Source organism: Mirounga angustirostris, unplaced genomic scaffold, assembly GCF_029215605.1.
Source record: "Mirounga angustirostris isolate CCGP_5_RB_7025 unplaced genomic scaffold, mMirAng1.0.hap1 SCAF_2, whole genome shotgun sequence".
Lineage (NCBI taxonomy): Eukaryota > Metazoa > Chordata > Mammalia > Carnivora > Phocidae > Mirounga > Mirounga angustirostris.
Window position 1 is genome coordinate 86978857 of NW_026991710.1, and position 26462 is coordinate 87005318.

The 26462-nt window shown below is 32.4% G+C and overlaps 1 protein-coding gene across 4 annotated transcripts in view; it reads right to left on the minus strand.

The window, feature by feature from the left end:
* Positions 1–26462, minus strand: part of TBCK (TBC1 domain containing kinase) — a 227915-nt gene that overhangs the window by 127511 nt on the left and 73942 nt on the right. For all 4 annotated transcript variants that reach the window (XM_064584933.1, XM_064584936.1, XM_064584934.1 and 1 more), the window contains 13 exons: positions 24718–24779; positions 23365–23426; positions 21150–21298; positions 19713–19851; positions 18325–18424; positions 14784–14833; positions 14459–14588; positions 13251–13349; positions 11302–11364; positions 10677–10803; positions 9434–9484; positions 7834–7917; positions 319–404 (listed from right to left, as the gene is read on the minus strand). In XM_064584933.1, coding sequence (XP_064441003.1) covers positions 319–404; positions 7834–7917; positions 9434–9484; positions 10677–10803; positions 11302–11364; positions 13251–13349; positions 14459–14588; positions 14784–14833; positions 18325–18424; positions 19713–19851; positions 21150–21298; positions 23365–23426; positions 24718–24779 — 1202 coding nt within the window. The remainder of the gene's footprint in view (positions 1–318; positions 405–7833; positions 7918–9433; positions 9485–10676; positions 10804–11301; positions 11365–13250; positions 13350–14458; positions 14589–14783; positions 14834–18324; positions 18425–19712; positions 19852–21149; positions 21299–23364; positions 23427–24717; positions 24780–26462) is intronic.

Here is a 26462-nt window from a genome sequence, read left to right on the forward strand (position 1 = left end):
CTTTAAAAGCAGCCCTGAATATCATAAAATCCAAGTGAAAACCCTTACAGCACAGTTTAAAACAACAAACTAAAGTGTTTTTCAAAACAATTTGATAGTGCCAAAAAAATTAAAATAACATACTTTCCCTTTACTTAAAGTGAGAATATGGAAGGTAATCACACAAACTTTATAACAGAAGGCTATAGCTGGTAACAGAAACTGGTTCAAAAACACGGACTTCTTATGACAACACAACTTTAAAAACAATACTCTTTTGTGCTACCTATTTTTGCTTTATTTTTTGCCTCAGGTTCTATTAATGTACCAAGTACTTACATCTGGGATAAATCCAATCTCATTGAGATGATTGCTCAGCTCTGGATCATGGAATGCAATCATCTGTGAGAACACGGTCAGATACTCTGAAATGACAGTAAAGTTTAAGACAACCACCATTTTTACATAATACTTCAAATAAAGACATTAAATGCATATAAATTAGTTTTATTTACATTTTCAATGATATTTAATTTCTCCATGAAGAAAATATACTTTAGTAGGTAATTTTCTGTTTTATTACCATTTTAATCACTTACTACTAATTATTAAACATACCAAAAAGCTATGGCACAACTTATTTTCTACCTTCTGAACTACTGATTCATTTCTTGAATCACAGATTACACACGTGATATTTTCCTATTAAATTCAATATACATTTTCTCTCACAATATTAAATCTGTCTTGCATTATGGTATATTCAGAAAGTGGAACAGATATTTAAATAAGAAACGATGCTTTTTTTTTAAGATTTTCTTTCTTTATTAATTTCTTTCTTTATTTATTTGACAGAGACACAGCGAGAGAGGGAACACAAGCAGGGGGAGCAGCAGAGGGAGAGGGAGAAGCGGACTCCCTGCTGAGCAAGGAGCCTGATGCAGGGCTCGATCCCAGGACTCTGGGATCATGACCTAACCCAAAGGCAGATGCTTAACTGACTGAGCCACCCAGGCGCCCCAGGAACAATGCTTTATAAGCAATCACAAGTGGAATAGTTATACTTTAATTTTGTTTATATATACAGATATAGGCATTTGTTCCAGTTCTAACGTATTTCCATCTAAGGCTCTACATTTACCATATTTAGGAATAAGAATTAGCAAAATCTTAATCAGAAAATAGGCACACAGTAGGCAATTAAAAATATCTGTTGTTGATTCTAATCCTATTGTAATTGATAAGTTCAGTTAAAATATGAGGAATATTCCCTTATTTTCCCCAGTCTTTCAACAAATTGCTTTTCTTGTCAATTTACTCACTATGTTCTAACCTGAACAAGATTCTGGCAATCATCAACTCAAGGGCAAGTTAACCGTATTTTTACAAAGCAAAAAGACAAAATTAACACATATTTTAAGGAGCTCAATTTTTTTTTTCCTTTTTGAGACTAAAATGACAATAACTCGATAAAATGAATAGAATGCTGCCTTACTTAAATCTAACAGTTACTATGAAGATAAAGAACTGAACAAATATGACTTATATTTTTTGCAGTTAAGAACAGAGGGCTTGGGGAGGTTTCATGACATATTTAGGATTATTCTCTAGTTTATGACAGACAGGCTCATAATTTAGGTTTTCAGATTCCTAGTGGTGTTTTTCTTGCTGTGCCAAAAAGAAGCATATTTCAAAAGAGCAGAAAGTGTGAGTTGTAGGAATATTGGAGAATGTGGTAAGAAAAATTCCAGGTTATCTTTGTCTTTCTGAAGGAAGAAAGACTTTCACTACTTCCCAGGGATTCCCCTGGAAATGGTATGGAAGATGCTGAGGAATTCAGCATGATGATGGAATGAGGCATTTGTAATGCTAAGAAGAGAAAAACAGACTGAGATGGGACATTTTTAAGCTTGTTTTCAACTGCAGTTTCGTTATGTGAATAAACTGTACCTTGTTTATATTTGGTTCAAAACAACAGTTCTTTTAAGAAAACAAGAACTAAATAAAATTACATTTTAAAACTCTGGTAAATCAATCATCAAAACTGTTTTCCTCTATCAAATAAGGTCAAAACTTGAACTACTAATATTGCTATTTCTGAGCCATCTCCACGACCCACGTCGTCCCACAGATGTGGTTAGCGTCTGTAATATGGCTGTTACATGGTGCCTGTTACATGATAGAGTACTTTTCGTATCTTTAAAAAATGACAATAACTCAATGAACATTTTCTCTTAATAACTTCAACTCCTTCTTCCAATAAAGTAGATCAAACCAATTATTTGGTGAAAATAACCTATAAAAATAATGTCTTTCTTTTTTTTTAGTTTTTAAAGTATCTTATTTTTAATATTTCCAGAAATAGTACTAAGTCCTCAACAATCTGTTAGTATAAGTAGCATTCCCTCTTTTCCTCAATGAAAACTTTGCCTCTATTGGGTGTTGTATGTAAGTGATGAATCACTAAATTCTACTCCTGAAACTTAATATTACAATATATCTCAACTAACTGGAATTTAAGGAAAAACTTGAAACAAAAACAACAAAAAAATAAAACTTTGCTTCTAATAACCCCAATGTATTTTATAATTATTAACCTATAAGCAATGATACATATTTTACAAAGAGGAGCACCAAGAAGCACCAAAAAGAAAAGACGAGGCAAGGCGGTGCTGTATTCAAGATCAGGATAAAGCTGAATTCCGGATCTAATTTGAACTTTTACCCATGGGTGCTGGGTAAAGAATAGGCATTTGATTAATATTTTTCTGGATTTGATGTTTACTCTATAGCAACAGAATTCATTCTATCTATCCACTGTCTCATCTTTTCCTCTAAGAACAAGAAAGATACAATTCACATCAGCTTCAAGAGTTACAGATTGAGGTGAAAACTCGGGTTGGATCCCACTGCCTCAGGGAACTTCTGGGTTTAACCTTTAATTTTTTTTTTCTATTTCTAATTAGCAACAGTATGTTTACAGTCCTAATTTACCTAGAAGCTAGTGGTATGTAACACCAATAATCATAAGCATTCAACTATATGCTGATGAAAGCATACAGTTATTAACTTTTAAAAAGTGCACTTCATTTTAAACTAGAAAATCATGCCTCAGCCAATTCCCCACAGCTATGCTCCAGTTTACTAAATATCATTCTTATGATATTTAGAAAAGAGGTGGGTTCAAAAGAAGAGAAAGATAATTTTTAGGCCTACACTTGTCAGCTATTTTCTTTTCGGCTCACATACCCTGCTCCAGTAAATCTACAAACTCAAATAGTAAAGGCAGACATTTTCAGTCTCAGGAAAAATCTCTTTAGTCACATGATGTAAGACTTCTTGAAAACAGCAAGGACCGTAAGTTCAATGTATTTCCTACTATCTCCCAATATCCTATCATTAAAGCCATCCATGACAAAGATGTATATTCAACCCCAAACAAGCAATGTACTGTTTTTTCAAATGCATGACCCTTTTGGTGAAATTGCATATTCTCCCTCTCTCTTTCTTATCGTTTGATGAGAAAGGAGATTTATATTATACTCGCATTTTGACAGCTGTCCTTTAGACTCCACCTTTAGTCTATCTTCCTTCCTCCTTCTGTCCTCAAAAACTTATTGAATGTCTATGTGCAGTGTGACCATACATCCTGGTTACATGGAGAGTTCCAGCTGCCACCTGTAGGCTCAGTGTCTGGTGCAGTTAGTGTGCTTTTATACTCTGAAAAATATCCCAGTTTAGTTATATAGCCATCCTAGCTATGTGATGCACTACATTAAATGTTAGAGAATTACAGAGAAGAAGATATCATCCTTTTCCCCAAAGGATTTAGAAACATATACAGGAAAACAGAATATTGGGAAATTTTTCATGCAATTTTATTTCCTAGGTTTATATGGTATTTCTCTCTCCCTTTCCCTTTCTGACTTATAGGAACCACATCTTCCAATGGTCCAAGTGTGAATATGCCTTAGTTTTATAAACAGTACAAGAGGGACGCCTGGGTGGTTCATTCAGTTAAGCGTCTGCCTTCGGCTTGCCTTTGGCTCAGATCATGATCCCAGGGTCCTGGGATCGAGCCCCGCATCGGGCTCCCTGCTCAGTGGGGAGTCTGCTTCTACCTCTCCCTCTGCTTGCCGCTCCCCCTGCTTGTGCTCTCTCTCTCTGGCAAATAAATAAATAAGATCTTTAAAAAAAAAATAAACAAACAGTACAAGAATGTTTGAAGTTGTAGCAAAATTCCAATTGCTGTTTTGGTGAACAACATACAGCAGAATGACTTTGAAGTATAGTTTAAAAGTTTATAGGCAGGTTTTCTAGGTTGTTCCTTTCTTAACTGAAAAATGACATAAAGGTATAGTTGGGTTTTCCACAAAGGATTAGTTCCCATTCTTTTTTTTTTTTTTTTTTAAAGATTTTATTTATTTATTCATGAGAGACAGAGAGAGATAGAGAGAGAGAGAAGCAGAGGGAAAAGCAGGCTCCCAAGGAGCAGGGAGCCCGATGCAGGACTCAATCCCAGGACTCTGGGATCATGACCTGAGCCGAAGGCAGATGCTTAACCATCTGAGCCACCCAGGCACCCGGGTTAGTTCCCATTCTTAATAATTAAATGGCTGCCTCTCTTCACTGGCCTAAAGTTGCCTTTTTTCTCTTCAATAGCCTAAAGTATGTCTGTTCTGCAAGTTATAAGCCTGTTTTCCAGTATCTCTGCAACTCTAACCAATCTATCCCTTTCAGACTCCTCCACCTTTTTCAATCCAACTGTTACTCTAAGGTTCTGAGTCTAAGAGTAATTCTAGGAATCTTAATTTAGAGGTCCAACTCTGAGCTGTTTAACCAGTATATTTTACATTCCTGTGTATTGATATTTCATCAACTCGATAGTAACATTACTGGGGATAATCTGATAGTGCCAAAAATGATAAAGAATATTCATTTAGGCTAGAAGTAAATTTTTTATCTTCTTTAAAAATGTCTGCAGTAACAAGTTAATAGGATCATGGTAAACAAACAAACAAAACAGGATATCTTGATTAAACAGAATTTTTGTCTCTTCTGTAAGAGGCAAAGCATTTTAGAGTCTTATGAATATGTAAATACTGTATTTTATGAAAAAATTTAAAATAAAAACTTCCAATTTCTATCCATTTATAATTATAAAAACAAATACTTTTTCCAAATAACATTTAAAATTGCTATCTAATATCGAAACTTTTGGTTTCTGTAGAGACAATTCAATGACTCAACGAATATGCAATTCTGCAATTAGCTGTTGAGTTGATTGGTTTCATATGATAAACAATTTTTCCAAATCTTGTGGGGGAAAAAATGTGCATGTGTTATTGATACTAATCAAAAATCAGTGTCACTTTGAAGTTTAAAGCTTAAAATGCTATATAACAAAAGGGGAGGGGAGGACACACAAAGAAGGAAAACAATAAAATGAGAGCTGAATATTTCTAATTCCAAGCCTAAAATAGACATTTTGAAGAAAAATAAACCACTATTCTTCCATAAACTTTAGTAACCAATAATCAGCATCCTGTTTCACCTCATTCTTTAGCTCTTTTTTTGAACTTCAGGCATCAGATTTGACTACTGGTTATTTTATCAACCTATTTTGGACTTTTTTACTGCAGTTCTCTTCCTTGTTCTGTCTTAAGGATATCTTTCTCCCTTTTTGCCAAGCAAATTCCTACTCAAATTTCAAATTCATCAATAAATATCCCCTCTTTCATGAAACCTTTCTAGACATGCTATCAAAAAGAAAAGAAAATTTGGAAAAAACACAAAATAACTTCCCCAACTTCTTCCTCTGTGCTAATATAGCAGTATGTATATTTATTTCATTGGTGTATAAATAGTTTTCATATTTATTTCCTATACTGGGCTATGAAATCCCTTGGAAAAGGCCTGAGTGCTATTTACCTTAGGAAATTCTATTAAGTAGTGCCTGGCTTAGAGTCAGTGCAGAACAATTACTTACTGAAAGACTACATTTGTTGAAATTGCTTTTTTCTCTTTCATTTTTTTTTTGAAACTTTTTTTCTTATATAATATGTGGTCAACACAAAAACTGAACAAATAAGACACCTTGTTTATTGTTTCTTGGGAAAATATACATGCTACATTTTTCATCATAAAATTAAAGAACATTTACTGTAGCTTTGAAAAGTTTTAAGATTAGTTACCAATTCAAGATTTCAAACACAAATTTATAGAAATTATAAGTGAGAAAATTATTAACATTGACAAAAATAAGCTTTAAGTAATTGTATAGTATTTTAGTTACAATATGAGAAAATTAACATAAAAATAAAATTTAAATAATTGTATAGTCTTTTAATTACAATATTGTTAAAATATATTACTGATTAACAAATTAAGAGTGGCTTGGCCTTTCTGACTAAGTCCCTCCAAATTCATGTTGTGGACACTACGGTTTCTCTTTTACTTATATGAAACAAGATCTTGTCTTATTTATTTGTATAATAAGCCTTTTTAAAGTGTATTAAAAAAGTTTGCAGCTAAAAAGTATAAAAACTCATTTTTTTCAAGTTGGAAATTCATTATCAATATAAAATATACTCATTCATCTGTATTATAAAACAATTACCAGAAAAATGAAACTAAATTTTTCGAGGTAAATCATTTCTGTATTTTGAAATAGGAATCTATATAGAACCATAAGAAAAAAATGAATATAATAGAAGCTATGTAATATGGCCTTCTGAGAGCTAGCTAATTCATTTTATAAGTTCTGTTTTTTGTTTTATTATGTTATGTTAGTCATCATACTTTTTTATTATTATAGAAGTTCTGTTTTAATTGCTTTTTTTTTTAAGGATTCTCCAAATATCTTCATCTTCCTTAAAGTATAGGATTCTGGCTAGGCATTATGCTTTAAGAGAGACCTGATAAATTTGGGAAAAGATTACTTCCAGGCTTTATATATGAAAACTCAGTTAAAATTATGGGTTCATGTTAGCTTTAAAAATAACAGCATTATTTCTGACTTTACTTAACTAAAGATTAAGGAATCACCTTTTGTGATGCATAAATACTTACCTGAATATTTTCTTTTTTTTTTTTAAAGATTTTTATTTATTTATTTGACAGAGAGAGACACAGCGAGAGAGGGAACACAAGCAGGGGGAGTGGGAGAGGGAGAAGCAGGCCTCCTGTGGAGCAGGGAGCCCGATGCGGGACTCGATCCCAGGACCCTGGGATCATGACCTGAGCTGAAGGCAGTCGCTTAACCAACTGAGCCACCCAGGCGCCCTTACCTGAATATTTTCTACTTTTAATCTTTTCAGTTTGTTTTGGTCACTATTTGATAAATTATTTGCATCACATAGTCTCTGAAATCTCTTGGTATCATTCAAGGTGTTATTAAATCCACTCATTTTGGATTTTGCTGGAATCTTAAAGAGTATACTGCCAATTCTATAATAAACATCACTGACAAAGGTAATAAGGAAACTGTGAATAAGTATGGAACACATCTCAATAAGATACAAGATACACGCTTATAATACCTAACTTCATAAATTCTCAGAAGTTGACATTACATGACACTTGAAGTTGGGTGGCTTTACTAAATTAACATAAAAGCGAAAAGCAACTTCCTTCCTATAAAACATATTTGTCTTTGGTTATAGTGGTCATTAGAAAAATACCATAATTCTTTATGGACTTGAAGAAAGACTAAACCTAATGGTCTCTTTATGGGTTTTAGTGATGGATTATTATCATATTTTATGGGGTCACAATCATAAATTTAATTTAGTATTGGTTATTTTTGACATAAGCACTTTCTCTGTAAAAAGACAAGTAAAGACATTTGCTTACCTTGTATTACATGTGAGTTGTCTTTCAAGAAGAAGTTATACAGGTATTTGGGGATAAAAGCAGACATACATGCATAAGCCAAGGCTAAGAAAGAACAAGGCAAAGAAATACAGCAAATTAGTTAATGGGATAAATGGTCAGCAGTCACTCAGCACACAATCCTTGAATCTACTATTAAACAAGAGTCATATTAACATTGATGGAAACACAAAATTAAGTGGGGGAGAACCACCTATCCTTTAAAACAGAAAATATTTTGGACAATAAAAGATAACTATCCTAGTAACTTTTCAGTTTTGAATGAGTGTGGCAATCATTATCCCACAACAATAAAAACTTTTATTACCAGAACTTTATACTTAAAAATATCTAAATTTGGTCATTATTAATGAGCCATACAGACCTTAAGATCCTTAATTTTTGATGATACAAACAAAAGAGTATGAGAACTTTGGATTTAGGAGCTCTAGTCATAAATTGTTCTTTCAAACACAGATCTCTTAATATTCTTGGATCAGTATGTATGATAATAGACTGTGCTTAACTACATATAGCAAAATCTCTGCTAGATTAATGAGTATTGATGTCAGAAAACAGTGCATTTTAAAAATCATTCAAATAGTGAAATTTTAGCTCTCTGGGATTATGCTATCTCTACTCAATTCCTGAAATCTTTGTAAATTCTGACATGAAATAAAATTTGAAAAAGATGGAGATCCAAGATACTTATAGAGATTCATGCTATATAGGGTATCAGTCTCTAGATGTGATATCATTAGTGATTAGAGTCAATTAAATTTAACAAATAGGGGCACCTAGGTGGCTCAGTTAAGCGTCTTCCTTCGGCTCAGGTCATGATCCCAGGGTCCTAGGATCAAGCTCCGCATCGGGCTCCCTGCTTCTCCCTCTCCCACTCCCCCTGCTTGTGTTCCTGCTCTCTCTCTCTCTCTCTGTCAAATAAATAAATAAAATCTTTAAAAAAAATTTAACAAATATTTTTTGAAAAACCTACTATAAAAGAGGCATTATAAAAACAAAAACAAAGAGGGGCACAGAAAATAAAAAACCTGTCATTAAAAAAAGCTACTAACCAAAGAAAGGGTTACTATGTTAGTATATAAACAACTAAAATATAAAAACATACACAAGATAAATTTCCAGAAATACAAGGTGCTATATGGGTTTAAGAGGGAGAGCAAGAAAAGTCTTATTAAGGAATGACTGAAATGATTAGCTTTGGAGATATAAGACCACTATTTATTTCTTTACAAACTGTTTAGAAAGTATACATAGACCAAAGCTAGTCTCTAAAGAAGTTAAATTTTCTCCAAAGTTTCATTAAATGGTCACCAAAGAAGATGAATGCATAATCAGATACTCCCTAAATTTCTAGTCACTGCCTTGTTACAATTGAAACTCTAGTAATAAATTAACCTTTTACATTCTCTAAAATGAGTCTAACAGATTATTTCACAGAAATTTACAGTATCTACTAGGAAGAGATCAAGAACCTTACAATAAAAACAAAAACCTTTCCTCTTTGAATAAAATACTTTAGAAAAATATGTACAATGATTATTTAAATGATAAATAGGCTTACCTTCATTATTGAAATTTAAATATAGGAATGGAGCACAAAGTGAATCAAGACCTGATGGGAAGGGGTTGGGGGGAAAGAATGCAGTAAATATAAATCAATATAAGTATATATACATACCTTATTCAGTTCCCTGCATTACTTCTACATAGATTAAGCATTATAAGTATTACTCATCCAGAAATATATTACATCATGGGGTAGTTTGAGGAGTAATTGATAATGACCGGCATATAGTAAATGCCCAAATCAAATCAGATATTGTTATTATTATCTATTATTATGAGTTAAAGAGAGAAATACAGTAATTGAAAAATGTAAAATTGATAGAAGGCTTGACTATAGTCTCATCTCTGACCCTGTGTGATCTTGGCAATCATTTTAACATCTCCAAGCACGTTTCCTTATCCTGGCGATGGAAATTTGTCTTACAAGTTTCTCTGGGATGATGAAAAGCAATCTTTCAAAAATTGTAAAGTAAAATACAAACATGTTATATATTTCTTTTATTGATAATAATGCTGTTCATGTGTTGTTATGTTGAAGGAAGGCACATAAATCTATCTATAATTGTTAGGAAGACACAGAACTCTAAAAGGGATAAAGCTAGGAAAAATAATAGCTTCGCTTTAAGTTTGGCCAGAAATTGAGATTTAAAATATAAAAACTACTGTTCATAACAACAAATTAAAAAATAGAACTGGGAAGAATGGCCATCTCATTCATCAATTTATCAGTGACTACAAAAATAATGAGAAGGGCTAAAAATCAAGGATATAGAACATTAAAGTTATTTAATAAAAGAGAAATAACAAATATAATAAGCAGTTTAGGGTAGTATCCTATTCTCCAATTCCTAATAACCATGATAACTAAGTTGTAAATCATTAAATGACAAGAATATCAACTAGCCCCAAATTATTTATGGTACAATATTATTTTATTATTTGCATAAGCATTAAAAAAAGTATCCCCAGAGATTACAACAGCACAAAATATTCTTCCTACTTTCCTAATCAACATTATGGTAAATTGTTTCATTAAATATCATGCATTTAAATGATATCCACTAGGCATTTAGACAAAGTTAAAAAAATGTTCTCTCTAAAAACAGATAACCAGTAACAGCTTTCCTCAAAGCCAAGGATATTTTGATATTTTGTTTTAATTTTTTAAATTGTCAGTCATGCAACATGCGCCTTATACTTCAAAAAGAAGCTTAATAATTGGGGGAAAAAAATGTTACCTTGCCAATACACAAGATCAGGATGAGACACGACCCAGGCTTTTAATACACGCCTAAATTTTGCATGACCTTCTGGTGATGATAACAGTTCATCATACTGATGACACCGAGGAATATCCACTTCAATCTGTAAAACAGCAAAACAATAAGATGGAACTGGAATAGAGTGATCTCCAATAAATCTCAAGATAAGGAAAAGGAAAGAGTGTATCTTGAATTTCAGAATAGACCATCTACATAATCCTGGTGTCTGAAGTTTTTAAATTTTATAATAGTCCTCTGGAAACACCAAAAAAGTTGCATGTATACTTAAACAAAAAAGCAGACCATTTCTATTGAAAAGGTATATATTAATATAGTTTTCAAAAAACCTTCCTTTATAACCTGGTCTAAATAAAGGGCAAATTCTTCAGATAAAAAAGTATAATTATTAGGAAAAGTTACTTGGTCTAAACTCCTTTGAAGCATTCTAACTCACTAACTTGTGAGTAAAATAAGAGCTATGCGTACACATATACATATGATGGCTGCTGAGTTTCATAATTAAGAAAATTCTTCTTGCCTTTCTAAAATTTAAAGATTTGGCAGAATTATCTTAGGTTGTTTAAGAAAATCTAAATCATACCTGTCTATCTGTAGGAATTGGAGTATCTTTATCAATTGCATCATACTTGGCATGAATAGCTCCCTGCAAAAAATAAGAGAAGATATATTAATTTATCATATCCTTAATAAATTATTGACTTAGACAAAATATAGTTCTTAGAAACATCTATCTCTGAAAGCACACCCAATTATAGATAGGCACATTCAAACCCAAAGCATCCTCTTAGAAAATTCTTCACATCTTTTACAATCTGTGATGAAAGTCTGTGACAATTTACCATTTTGCTAAGGCAGTCATTTGAATTACACGTACAGGAAGACAAATATGTTAAAAGAGTCTTAATGAGTATGCTTAGCTAATCTCCCAGCTCCCACAACACAACACAGCCTTGCTGTGCTCTATTCATTGTCAACTCACACATAGTAAGTTTCATGAAGAAATTTAAAAAAAAATGGGGGGGGTCATCCCTTGAGAAATTTTCCTGTAAAATTGGAGATGAAAGCAAAAATAAAATAAAATTGTTTAAAGGAGTTCAGCACCAGAAGGAAGAGGTTTGGGACAAATGAAAGAATGAAATTCCATGTGGAATCCCTAATGGAATCATTGAGGGATTAAAGAGATTATTTACATTTTCCATTTATAGCTCTACAGAAAGAATAACTGAATAAACTACTTCAAATTTTGGTCATGTTCTATAGGATCAGGCATAGATCAATTCTTAATTCTCTGGTTTACTGTAATGGTAGAGAAAGAGCTAGGAATTTAGAGTTCAATCTCCGATGTAACATGCTATTATCAGCATCTCTGGTACATCTACCTTATAAGACATTTGGACAACCTGACCTTGGAATTCCTCTTGAATTTTAGCATTATATGGTTCTACAATTCTAATTATCACCATATGGTAGGAATAACAGGCATTCTTATTAAGCAACCAACCAAACTCAAAGATATTTGTAGACTTTCACCAAAGAAATCAGGAATAAAGGAAGGAATTCTTTCAATAGAGAGTTAAAAGGATTAAAAATACTTGGGAGAATTCACACACAAAAAATAGGTGATGGATATCCATAAGATATCTATAAGAGAATATAGAAAGGCAGGTGACAAAGAAATTGACAGGAAATGAAAAAAATTGGCAATGATTTGGCCCATTATCATGACTGCTGTCACCAAAGTCTCTGTTAGTACGGCAAGTCACTCTAATAATGTGACACCTTGCCTCTTCTCACTGCCACAGATAAGGTATTATAGAAGACAAAGTAGCTATTTCTCCTGGCAGCATGGTTCTGGTAAGATAGATATGCCAAAAGGCACTAAATTATATTAATGATTTTTGACAAGGTTCAAATTAGAATGGAATATTTTTCCTTATAAATAAGCAGTTCTATTTCTAAATGAACATACTTTATAAGCAGGGCTATATACTTATAACTGAAATATATATTAAAATATTCTGATTTTAAAATGTATAATCAAGATAATTTCTGAGTCCCATTAAATGAAATATTAAATAGCATAAATCTAACAAGACTTCAATTATATTTTTCTATTCTATCTAGTCTATTCTTTTCTTCTATTGCTTTCACTATAAACTGCCAAATAATCTTAACTCAAATTTTACTATATAATTTCCTAACAACTTGGAAAATATATATTCAGAAAGTACTTTCCTTCTTCCTTTTTTCTTAACACCATTGATCAGCTTCTAACATCTTTTCTTTTTTTTAAGATTTTTAAAATTAATTAATTAACTAATTAATTAATTTATTTATTTATTTGACAGAGAGAGAGACAGCGAGAGAGGAAGCACAAGCAGGGGGAGTGGGAGACGGAGAAGCAGGCTTCCCGCTGAACAGGGAGCCCGATGTGGGACTTGATCCCAGGACCCTGAGATCATGACCTGAGCTGAAGACAGACGCTTAATGACTGAGCCACCCAGGTGGCCCACCTCTTTTCTTTCTTACCTCAACTCCCAGAAGGGCAGCCCAGGTTAAACCTCTCATAAGAGGAGGAATGTCAACTCTTGCTTCTTTCCAGATTTGATTTTTTTTATACGGATAAGCCTATAGGTAAAAAAAAAAGATATGAAAAATACCTCAAGTTAACAAGTACCTTCTTTTAATCTAAATAGATCTGAATATACCAGTGATAAAGTTGAAGGTGACTTGCAATAAATTTCCAAGTACCTGAAATTATTTTACCTGATGTTATTAATACATATTAAGTTAGTAGTGGAATAGTTCCCTAGCCTCTGTAAATCTTATATAATACAATCAAAGAGAGGAGCTGAATCTACTGTTTTTAACCATCCCTCTCTATTTTATATATATTTTTTATTATGTTATGTTAACCACCATACATTACATCATTAGTTTTTGATGTAGTGTTCCATGATTCATTGTTTGCGTATAACACCCAGTGATCCATTCAGTACGTGCCCTCTTTAATACCCATCACCAGGCTAACCCATCCCCCCACCCTCCTCCCCTCTAGAACTCTCAATTTGTTTCTCAGAGCCCAAAGTCTCTCATGGTTGGTCTCTCCCTCCGATTCCCCCACTTCGTTTTTCCCTTCCTACTATCTTCTTTTTTTTTTTGACATTTAATGGATTATTTGTTTCAGAGGTACAGCGCTGTGAATTGTGTAAGACTGTTGAATCACAGACCTGTTAAAGGCTCTTAATACAAAATTTAAAATAGCTTTATAGAATGCTTTAGCCAATTTACACTTACTTCAGAAGAATGAGAGTTCCAATCTCAATATGCATGTACTCACTTCGCTAATTCCATACGGAAAAAAAGTCTATTTTTTTTCAGTCCCAGTAACGATACATATTTTGAATAGATTTACTGACTAGCTGTATTTCTATTATGTTTTTTATCCATTTCTCTGTTTCAATGATAGTCCTTTTCCCTATTGATTTTTAAGTGTTTTTTAAATAGCAAGGATATTAAATATCTTTTGTCTAATGTGGTTTTGCATAGATTCCTTCATCTTGTTTTTACTTTTTAATTTTACTATTATCATGTATCATTTTTATTATTAATCAGATAAAATAGGTCCTAAGAATTAGTGTTCTCATGACATCAAGATTCCCTAAGAATTACCAATGAAATAAAAAAAAAATAAAGACTGTATATGGACTCTTTCACCTTACACTTTAGAGTCCTACCTTTAGTAGCCTGTCAAAGAGGATGATTCTGTTTAGTTGGTACTCTGTGTCCCTCTCTCGGATGATTAAAGGGAGAGTGGCAGCCGCAGACAACTCATTATTGCTGTTTGAATGAGGTAAATTAGACTGGCTATAAAAGAGAAACAAAAGGAGAAAAATTGACAAAATGTATAAAATTAAAAAAAACAGAACACCACATTTTTGTATTCTACTTAGGAAACAATTTTCCAAAAAGATAGGCAGGCTTCTTATCAATCTAATAGAAACAGAAAAGAAAGATAATGGTAAAAAGAATATATATATATACATATATATATATACTCACTCATCTTCAAGTAGTGGGTAAAATGCTTCTCCACCAACATCTTTTAACCTCTGAATTTAAAGAGAAAATATTTATGATATTTAAGATCTGAGACAGAAACAGTCATCTTTATTTAAAAGGAAAATGATGTAAAATTATATATTTATAAATATAGCAAGGAAACTACAAAACAGAATTTAAAATCCATTTATTGTAAACATGCAAATACACCATGCCTCCAGTGATTAAGTTTCGCTGTAAAGAATATTCTCTGTTGTTTTGGTTTTTTACCTTCAGGCATTTCTCATAAATGTTAGATTGTTAATGTTAGAATGTTAAATGTTACCTATTATGATAGTTTTCTAAACACAAGGCAGAATTGCTAAAATTAGTATAAAATTGAATAAATGGATAAAACTTTTTAAAATTATGTGAAGATTATATAAAAAGGTACTTTTTAATACACATCTCTTAATTTAAAACTTGAGTCCAATGTATTTTTGCCTTGACATTAATACAAACTAAGACAAAAGTAAGGTGCTAATAAAAGGATTCAAAAGAATTTCTCACATCATACTTTGAACATGCATGATTCAAACAGTTGGTAAACCAGCTGACAAAATTCAGTTTTTTTCATTCTGTTTTTCACAAACATATTATAATAAATGTTACTCCAAATAATAACATTGCCAGGATTATAGATATTCAAAAACATAAGAAGGCAGGCAATAGTAAAGTAAAATCATAGATACATCCTAAGTAGGGTGATTAACGTTATTGTCATCTTGCCTGCTGCTCTGCTCTTCAGTTCAAGTTCCAACTTGAAGGCAGAGTACCTGCTCCTGTGGGGACTGACACAGAAGTTCAAGCTCTGTGTGTAGCCAGCATTGATCTTCTGTTGATTAGAGTTACTGTGTACTCACCCACGTGAGTTAGCCTCAGAATTTTTAAAAGCCAAAGAAAAATCGTTTACCCACAACTGAGACTCTGGCAAACACTGATTTTATGCCTGGCTTTTCTCTAAAATTTGATGTGCTGTAGATTTATCCCATTTTGCCTCTAAACTTTTAGGTGTTTCTTTTGTGGATTAAAATTCTAAGTAGAAAAATAATATTTTCTCAAATTTTACCCCATTATTTAATATGCACATTGTTTTAAAATTTGGGTTTTACTGTCCTGAAAGTCATAGATATTATAAGTAACTTTTCTGCTTTTTTTGTATTAAAAATTTAGCATATTAAAAGTACAAAAAGGGCAAAAATACAGAAAAGTAGAAGGTAAAAATTATTTGGTTTCCATATTATTTGTAAAATCAGCAACATAAACTTTTTTCTTAATAATTATAGAAAAAAGTATTTTAAATTTCAAAAGTGGGAATGTAAGGTCATTAGCAAGTAAAATTAAAGCCTTGTATTCATTTAACTTATGTTCATATACTTTGGATTATATTTAAAGAAGCAAATTAAGGGTAAAATCAAATCAGTCAAAACCATATATTTAGATGTAGTTTATTGTTTGTTGCTTTGTACTGCTACTTATTTCATCCACTATACACATTCTTTCTTTTCAAAGAGATTATGTTTAGTGTATCATGTAGTAATAATTATATATTTAAATGCTCTATTCCTTGCATTATGGCAGATAAGAGATTCTAATTCCCTCCTCCTACATAATATGTAAAATATTAAATGACAGGAAAAGCCTAAAAATATAAGAAAAATGCAATGATAGGTGACCCAAAGCTAGGCTTAGAGAGAAAGGATATAAGCTAGAAATAAAGTATATTGATAATTGTGGCCTAGGGTTTTAAGCACAATGGGACAAAGACTTGGGCATCTGTTGAACAGGCAGCCAGACTGGAGGAGACCCTGCTATATTCAAGTAAAGAAAGAACTGCATGTTTTGGGGTGGAGGGGAGGATATCCGACTTTAGCCAGCCCGAGTCACTGATGTGGGGAAGAAGAATACCCAATACTGATGCCTTTTAGTTTCCCTGTCTCTAATAAGGTAAGGTGGGAAGCTGAGAAGCTTTATATGAAGGTCACAGCCCAGAGACACAGGTTCACTAAAGGGCTGAGACCTAACCATAGGATTATAGAACTCCTTCCCTTCCCTACCATACCTCCATGTCAATAGAGCTCCTATATAAAAGGGGATTCCAGCTGAAAGAGCTGCAGGCCTTAGACCCTATTTTAAGAAGTCTCTAGGCGGAAAAAAGAAAAGGTCTCTAGGGAAACCCAAAGACACCAGGGGAAACAAGAACAAGGATAGTTGAGGAAATTTTAGCCTCTGACAAAAAAGCTACACAAATAGTAAACAGCTATATCTTGAGCTAAAGGCCTATTTACCATAGTTCTTTTTACTGGTAAATCATGTTTTCAACAAAAAATGGCAAGGCATGCTAAAATGTGAAAAAGACACTCTGAAGAAACAAAGCAAGCTACAGAACCAGCCTCAGATATGTCAGAGAGTTTGAAATTATCAGGCCAGTAATTTAAAATAACTCTGATTAATATGCTAAGGGCTCTAAGGAAAAAAGTGGACAGCATGCAAGAACAGGTGGGTAATATAAGCATGGAGGTAAAAATTCTAATAAAGAATCAAAAGATGTAATCTATGTGTTATAGAAACATCAGAAGAAAGGAAGAAACAAAAGAAATATTGGAAGTAAAAATGGCAAAAATTTTCAAAATTAAAGACATGAAATAACAAAGATCCAGGAAACTACAAACATCAACTGGGACAAATACCAAAAGAAAAACCTATGCCTAGTAATATCATATTCCTTAAAAGAAACCATCAAAAGTTAAAGGAAAAGCCACAGATTGGAAGATATATGCATTACATATAGCCAACAAAGACTCCATATTTAGAATATATTTTTTGAAGTCCTCAAATCAATAAGAAAGCACCCAGTAGAAAAACTGACAAAAGATATGAACTAGTAATATATAGAAGAGGTAAACAGACTACCAAGAAATAAGAAGAGATTTGTAACTGCATTATAATCAGGGAATTAAAAATTAGTATTATAGCAAAACACTATTCTATATCTTTTAGAGCAATAAATTTTTTTAAGATTTATTTATTTGAGAGAGAGAGAGAGCGAGAGCACGCAGGAGTGGGGGGAGGGGCAGAAGGAGAGGGAGAAGCAGACTCCCCACTGAGCAGGGAGCCCCAAACAGGGCTTGATCCCAGGACCCTGAGATCATGACCTGAGCCTAAGGCAGACACTTAACTGACTGAGCCACCCAGGTGCCTCTAGAACAATAATTTTGTAAAAATTTGATAATATCATGTGTTACCAAGTATATAGAAAATGAGAAACCTTATCCAATAATGGTAAAAAGATACAACTACTTTTGTGAATGATTGAACAATATATACTAAAGCTGAAGATGTACAGATCCTATTTCCCAATAATATCACTCCTGGGCACATACCTTAAAGAAACTCTGACATATTTTATGAGATTAGGGAGGAATTCAAGGCTTCATGTATATCTGTAAGGTTTTATTTAAAAAAAAAATCTGAGGTAGATTTGTCAAAATACCATTCTTACATTTCTTAGCTGGCATAATGACAATGTCACAGTGGTGTCATCTAATAGTGAGCTTCTATCTCGATCTTGTCCAAAGCTTTCACCATCTTCAAAGAGAAAACTGAAAAGAGATTAAAAAAAATAATTATTTTAACAAGCACACAAAATCTGATTTATTGCTTCTTCTAGTAAATAAAATTTATTCTAAATCATCATTCTCTCATCAAAGAAAGAAATTTTAGACTACACGGATTAATTTAAAAATATGTAACTGTTGGTTGATATTTCACCAAACAATTCTCATTTTTAAGTACAAATTGAGTCCATATGAATACAGTATATAAATACAAAGCATTTTAGGAATACAAGAGTGTGATTTATTCTCTTTGTTCATGCAGATTCAATGCTAAAATTACTCTCTTGACAATATGTGTATGTGCTCCTGAGGAAGTTTATATGAGTGAGAAATGATAAAAGAAGAAAAATCATGATAGTAACTTCTCAGGAGAAAGAATAGTGAATAATAAATGTATAAAATTTCTTTAGGATTTCAGAGAATTCATTTTGAGAATTTACATATACCTTGGAATTTCCATCATCTTATTTCCTGGTGTTCTGCTTAATTCAATGTGTCAGAAATATAACTGACTTAAAAATCAGTTTAAGGGGGAGAAAAAGTAGAGACCCAGTGTTCTATCCAAATAATTAACCAAAAAATGTAACATGTGAAGAAAAAAATGATCAGCATGTAATTTGTATTGTTACCTACAATGATCAAATCTAGCCCTAAAATCTAAAATTAAAAATTTAAAGCATTGGTGAAACTCAAGAGATTTAGGTTCACATCTTTATGAATAAATACAAAGAGCAATGGAACAGTAACAATTTTGATCCTTAGAGTTGTACTGTCATTTAACTTTGTCTGATTTATATGATGATGTCCAAGATCTTATGCAGTTCTGCAGAGTTTTCACAACAGTGATTTAGCACCATAATGATCTCTAGGACAATGAGGCCAAAGAGTACATTTACATTTACAATTGTAATTGGAAATAAAAAATAGTACTTATGATAGGCACTCTAGCCTAGTTTATTAACTCTCTTGAATATTACTATTCTTTCTGACTTGTACATTTTTCATTTATTGAACATCAATTATTACAAGATATTCCATAATAATGGGTCTACTTCAAATAGATCATAAAGCAAATTATTTATTAAAATATTAAAAATAATGAAAATATTAATGTGAATTCTTCAATTAAAAGCCTCGGCCAAGAAAATAAGGTATTGACTTCCAGTTGCTTTCATAATCACTTAGTTGGAATGTCTACCAAAGAAACCCCAAATTTAAAAAAAACGTTATTACTAAATATTTTTCATTTCCAAGAGAAACTTTCTTTCCTTACTTGGGGAGTGTGCAGATAGGTGGTTTAGATCGAATGATTTCCTTGTTGACAAGCTCTTTCTCCAAGTCACCTCCAGCTAAACACCAAAGGTAATATACTTCTTCAATAGATCTTTCTGCCAGATAATCACTGTTTATATCTATTAATGGCAAATGGAAAAGAATGAGAGCTATCACACTTTTTGTTTTGATTAAAAAGCAACAGGCAATAATAGCTGATATTCTCAAAAAATAATAATTGAAGAACACAGTAAGAGTACCTTTAAGAATATTCATACTATAAACTACAAAGGATGAAATGAAGATATACATATTGGATGTACATTCAGTTTCTTTGAGAAAAAGTAGAATTTTTACCCTCTATATTAGAGATATATGGGATATATATTCCATACAGATACCAGATATATCAGGCTCTGTGAGGAAGGGATAAGGACAGAAAAAAGCATTTGATAGTTAACTAACACGAACTATTGCATCCTTCATGTCTTGAGGCAATTGTTGCCTCTTCTGAAGAGTCTTTCTTATTGTCTCAGGCACGCTATGATTCCACTGCACTATGTTCATACTGACCTTTATTTATACTATAAATTTTTATTTGCCTCACCATTTGGTATGAAAGTTATAGTGCATGGAACATAGCAGGAACTCAAAAAAAAATTTGACTGAATGAATGCTTAGTAAATATTTCCTGCCATGACTAACATCCTAACTCTTCAGTGTAAGAGTATTATTGGTGCCACTAAAACACACATTCTGAGAGTTGTAATCTTCATAGATGAATGAAAAGAAAAAAACTGATATTCTCTTACTATGTGGAATATAATAGTATGGACTTCTACCTATAATACAATTTTTAGATATAATTTATAATAAATTATATAGAACAGGATATTATGTATGTTGATGTAGTAGAAATTCCACTGGGAATTAGAAAGCAATTTTGGCATTAAGATTTGACATGAAAATAGGACTTTGGTTTGCCTAATAAATTTTTTTTTGGTTCCACTTCCTCAATTCTTAAAGTTCTTGCTCCAAAGCAATTTAAACTTAAAGGGTGCCTGGGTGACTCAGTCTATTAAGTGTCTGCCTTTGGCTCAGGTCATAGTCCCAGGGTCCTGGGATCGAGCCCCACATCAGGCTCCTTCTTCAGTGGGGAGCCTGCTTCTCCCTCTCACTCTGCCTGCCTGCTCTGCCTACTTGTGTTCTCTATCTTTGTCAAAAAAATAAATAAAATCTTAAAAAAAAAATAAAGGATTAAAAACTTAGGTAGTTATATTTTAAGCATATCCAAAATTATCTCTTAATTCCCATACAGGTATCCATAAAGGCTCACTAATGTAATATATATGTTATTGGTAAATGCAAAACTGAAAGTAGGATAAGGGTACTTTTTCTAAAAATAAAACATACTGTCTTCTGTCTTATTTATCATTACCTTTACACAGCTGACTGATATCCTCAGGCAGAGTCAAATCAGCACATCTCAAAGAAGATGAAAACAGACTGGCAGGTTTGGTAAAGGGAGTATATAAAGGTGACACTTCACTAAATACCTTGTCCTGCATTAATTCAGCTGCAGTTGGCCTTGAGAAAAATTTAAAACACACAGTATAAATGAGATACAAATTTCATCATTAGAAATTCTTGGTATCACTTCTTATATAAAAAGTTATAATTAGTAGAAAATTATTATTTTAATTATAATTCATGTTTACCAGGGTAGATCAACTTTCTTTTTTTCTTAAACTGCTGTGTAACGCTGACCTTTTAATGTTTATTCCCTGATCTGTGTGTCTCATTACTCTTTTCAAAAATAAAAACTTCCATATATCACAGTGTTGCCAAATTAGTCAGTGCCTTACCTAATTTCAAAAATAGTGGTATGAGAAAAGAGCATTGGAAATATGGATATTCTTCTTATATTGAGAAATCTGATAGGATACTTGGCAAAACTTTCATAATACATGTCTTTTGTAGTATATGATGTAGGCCTATTTCTGAATATGGTATGAAATGTATCATATGGCTTTGGAAAAAATTAAAAGAAAAATAACAAATTTCTACGGAGTTTATTAATGTAAGAAAAAATGGTAAGAGCTAGCATATAGTTTATATCAGGGGTCAGAAAACTATGGCTCATGGGTCAAATCCGCCTACTGTCTGTTTTTGTATGGCTCATGAGGTAAAAATGGATTTTGGATTTTTAAATAGTTGAAAAAATCAAAATACTGTTATTTTGTGATATGTGAAAATTATACAAAACTCAAGTTTCAGTATCCAAAAGTAAAGTTTTATTGGAACATAGCAACACTATTTCATTTAAGTATTGTCTTTAGCTGCTTTTAAGCTACAAGTTCAGTGTTGAATAGTTGTGACAGAGACTGTATGGTCCATGAAATCAAAAATATTTGCTATCGGGTCCTTACCAAAAAGAGTTCGTTGATCCTTGAGTTAAATAAACACAACAGCATATCAGGTTTTTTTGTAAGAATATGAATCGATAATATATTTTATGATGTGGAGTTTAATATATCTATGTTTAGAAACATTTGTGCCTACATTTATAAGAATATGTTTGCTTCAATATGAAAAAAAAGAATCATACTTTGCAATATTTCATGTGCATTTTTCTTTTAGTCTAGTTAACTATGATTATTTCCCCGGTTATCTACCAAATTTTCAATTAACATTATTGTCAGTGGGTCCAACCAAATTAACTATGGCAAAATATACTTATAAACCTGTGTCATGGATGATGTTACAGCATTACTGAATGAACTATCACTAACTCAAATTGGCCACTAAATAACCAGCAATCAACCATAACAAAACCAATGTTTCTTTAAGTTACTTAGACATGGATTTGTGTCTGAGAAATATAAATAGAAACTTAAATACTGATTGGCAATTTGTTTGATTTTTCCAAGGCACAAAAATAAACATTAGAAAATGTCCCTTAAGAAATTTGCTAGAATAATGGCACACATTCAAGGGGATAGTTAAAAGTCTTAAATACATCACCAGTACAGAAAATAGTAAAACTCTCCTTAGCAGAGTCTAGATGTATACTTGTATATAAAAATGAAGTGACTGTAAGTAAACGCTGAATTTTTTCCCTCTTGTGCTTTTTGCATCTTATAATCTATCAAAGAGTATTATATATGAACATCTCCATTTTTTACTTTTATCTTGACCATGATCTACCTGTGTTATTGAATATCTTAATTAAAATTCTAAATACTATCTTTTGGTTTTCTTCCTCCTGTCTTAATGTGGCATTTTTACCCCAAATTATGTTGTTTTTTTTTTTTACCATTCCACTCTTCCTAACATGTATTGATAAAGATGTTTTTCTAAAGACTAATTAGAATACAGTATTTTCAAATATCATATACTTAAGGAGTTTAGGAAAGACAACTGTAAGGCTAACAGTGATATCATCAAATGAAAACAAATAATAATACTTCTAAGATCCTTTTATATTATTATATATATAATTATATATATAACAATTACATATTGTTAGCAATCAATATGTATTCCTATATATATGTAAATATTCTTATTTAATCCATTAGTATTATTAAAAAAACCCAACTACTTATATATTAAAGATGTCAGCATAATCTCTGAATCTTAATATTATCAACCTCTTGGAAGGGTGGAAGGTGAGACACTTCTTCAAAAGATTTATCACATTTTTGGGAAGGTCCTGGTAAATAAAAAAAGAAAAGAATTATTTAAAATGATCCATTTAAAAAATATATTTTACTCACACCAGTCAGAATGGCTAAAATTAACAGGTCAGGAAACAACAGATGTTGGCAAGGATGCAGAGAAAGGGGAACCCTCTTACACTGTTGGTGGGAATGCAAACTGGTGCAGCCACTCTGGAAAACAGTATGGAGGTTCCTCAAAAAGTTGAAAACAGAGCTACCTTATGAGCCAGCAATTACACTACTAGGAATTTATCCAAAGGATAAAAACATAGTGCTTCGAAGGCATACATGGACCCCGATGTTTATGGCAGTAGTGTCCACAATAGCCAAACTATGGAAAGAGCCCAGATGTCCATCAACAGATGAATGGAAAAAGAAGATGTGGAATGTAGGGGCTCCTGGGTGGCTCAGTCGTTAAGCGTCTGCCTTCGGCTCAGGTCATGATCCCAGGGTTCTGGGATCGAGCCCCACATCGGGCTCCCTGCTCAGCGGGAAGCCTGCTTCTCCCTCTCCCACTCCCCGTGCTTGTGTTCCCTCTCTTGCTATGTCTCTCTCTGTCAAATAAAGAAATAAAATCTTAAAAAAAAAAAAAAAAAGAAGATGTGGTATGTATATATACACTGGAATATTACTCAGCCATTAAAAAAATGAAATCTTGTCATTTGCAACAACGTGGAGAGAACTAGAGGGTATTATGCTAAGCTAAATAATAAGTCAATCAGAGAAAGAAAATCATATGATTTCCCTCATATGTGGAATTTAAGAAATGAAACAGAGGAGCAAAGGGAAAGGGAGGAAAAATAACAAGAAATAATTAGAGATGGGGACAAACCATGAGACTCTTAACCATAGGAAATAAACTGAGGGTTGCTGGAGGGAGTGTGGTGGGAGATGGGGAAACTGGTTGATGGGCATTAAGGAGGGCATGTGATGTAATGAGCACTGGGTGTCATATGCAACTGATGAATCACTAAATTCTACCTCTGAAACTAATAATAAACTATATGTTAATTAAATTGAACTTAAATAAAACATTTTTAAAAAAGAAAATAATTACTTAAAATGACCCATTTAAAAATATATTTTACTCTAATGTTTGCTATTCTAGGACATTTTGATTTTTCTAAAAAGTTTTTATTTGGACTTTATACTAATTTATATTAGCTTGTCACTCTATGAAAAAACAAATATCTGAACAGAAATAAACATAGCTTTAAAATAGCTTGCTATTAGATCTCAAGTATACAAAATACATACATTTTCAATAACAGATTAATGACAAACCTTTAAAATGTCCAGACAACCATGCTCTTCGGCCAGAACTACTATAGTGTCATCTACGCAATCTATAAAACAGAAAAACTGTATGAATCAATGCTACTTTTCTTATCTATCAGAACTGAACTCATATAATCTTTTAAAAAATTGTGTTATGCAGTTTTGGAACTTGGAATATTAAAAAGCTTGTGACTTTGTTACCTTTCCTTACATTTTTTGATAAAAATGAAGACTTTAAACACTAAATATTAATTGAATTACAGATACTGGAAGATAGCCACTAAATAGTGAAATAAAGCAGTGGTTCAAGATGAAGATTCTCTTGTTCTCTCTCCCTATAAATGTAATGTACATATACATATTACTCTTTTGTATTTACATAATTTGGAGAATGTACACACATCTCTGGGGATTTAAAGTATACATTTTTACAATCCATATCAAAATACCAACACCATACTTCACAGAACTAGAACAAATAATCCTAAGATTTGTATTGAGCCACAAAAGACCCTGAATAGCCAAAACAATCTTGAAAAAGAAGAACAAAACTGGAGGTATCATGATCCTAGATTTCAAGAACTACTACAAAGTTGTAGTAATCAAAACACTATGGCACTGGCATAAAAACAGACACATAGATCAATGGAACAGAAGAGCAAGCCCAGAAATAAATTCACGCTTACATGGCCAATTTATCTTCCACAGAGGAGGCAAGAAAATGCAATGGGAAAAAGACAGTCTCTTCAACAAATCGTCTTAGGAAAACTGGACAGCCACATGAAAAGAATGAAACAGGACCACTTTCTTACACCATACACAAAAATAAACTAAAAATGGGTTAAGGACCTAACTGTGAGACCCAAAACCATAAACACCCTAGAAGAGATCACAGGCAGGAATTTCTCTGACATCGGCTGTAGCAACATCTTTCTAGATATGTCTCCTGAGGCGAGGGAAACAAAAGCAAAAATAAACTGTTGGGATTATATCAAAATAAAAAGCTTTTGTACAGCGATGGAAACAACCAACAAAAACAAAAAACAACCTATTGAATGGGTGAAGATATTTGCAAATGACATATCTGATAAAGGGTTAGTTTCCAAAATATATAAAGAACTTAGACAACTCTTGAATCACTATATTCTACACTTGAAACTAATATAACAGTGTATGTTAACTATACTGTAAAATAAAATAAGAACTTATACAATTCAACACCTTAAAAAAAAATAATAATCCAGCTAAAAATGGGGAGAAGACATGAACGGACATTTCTCCAAAGAAGACATACAGATGGCTAACAGACACATGAAAAAATGTTTAATAGTACTCATTATCAGGGAAATGCAAAGTAAAATCACAATGAGATACCACCTCACACTTATCAGGCTAAAATAAAAAAGAAAACCCACAAGAAACAAAAAGTGTTGGCAAGGATGTGGAGAAAAAGGAACCCTGTGCACTGTTGGTAGGAATGCAAACTGGTGTAGCCTCTGCGAAAAACAGGACGGAGGTTCCTCAAAATATGATCCAGTAATCCCAGTACTGGGTATTTACCAAAAGAATATGAAAACACTAATTCAAAAAGATATATGCACCCCTATATTTATTGCATTATTTACAATAGCCAAATTATGGAAGCAGCCCAAGCGTCCATTGATACATGAATGGATAACAAAGATGTGGTATATATATACACAGTGGAATATTACTTAGCTACAAAAAAGAGCGGATTCCTGCCATTTGCA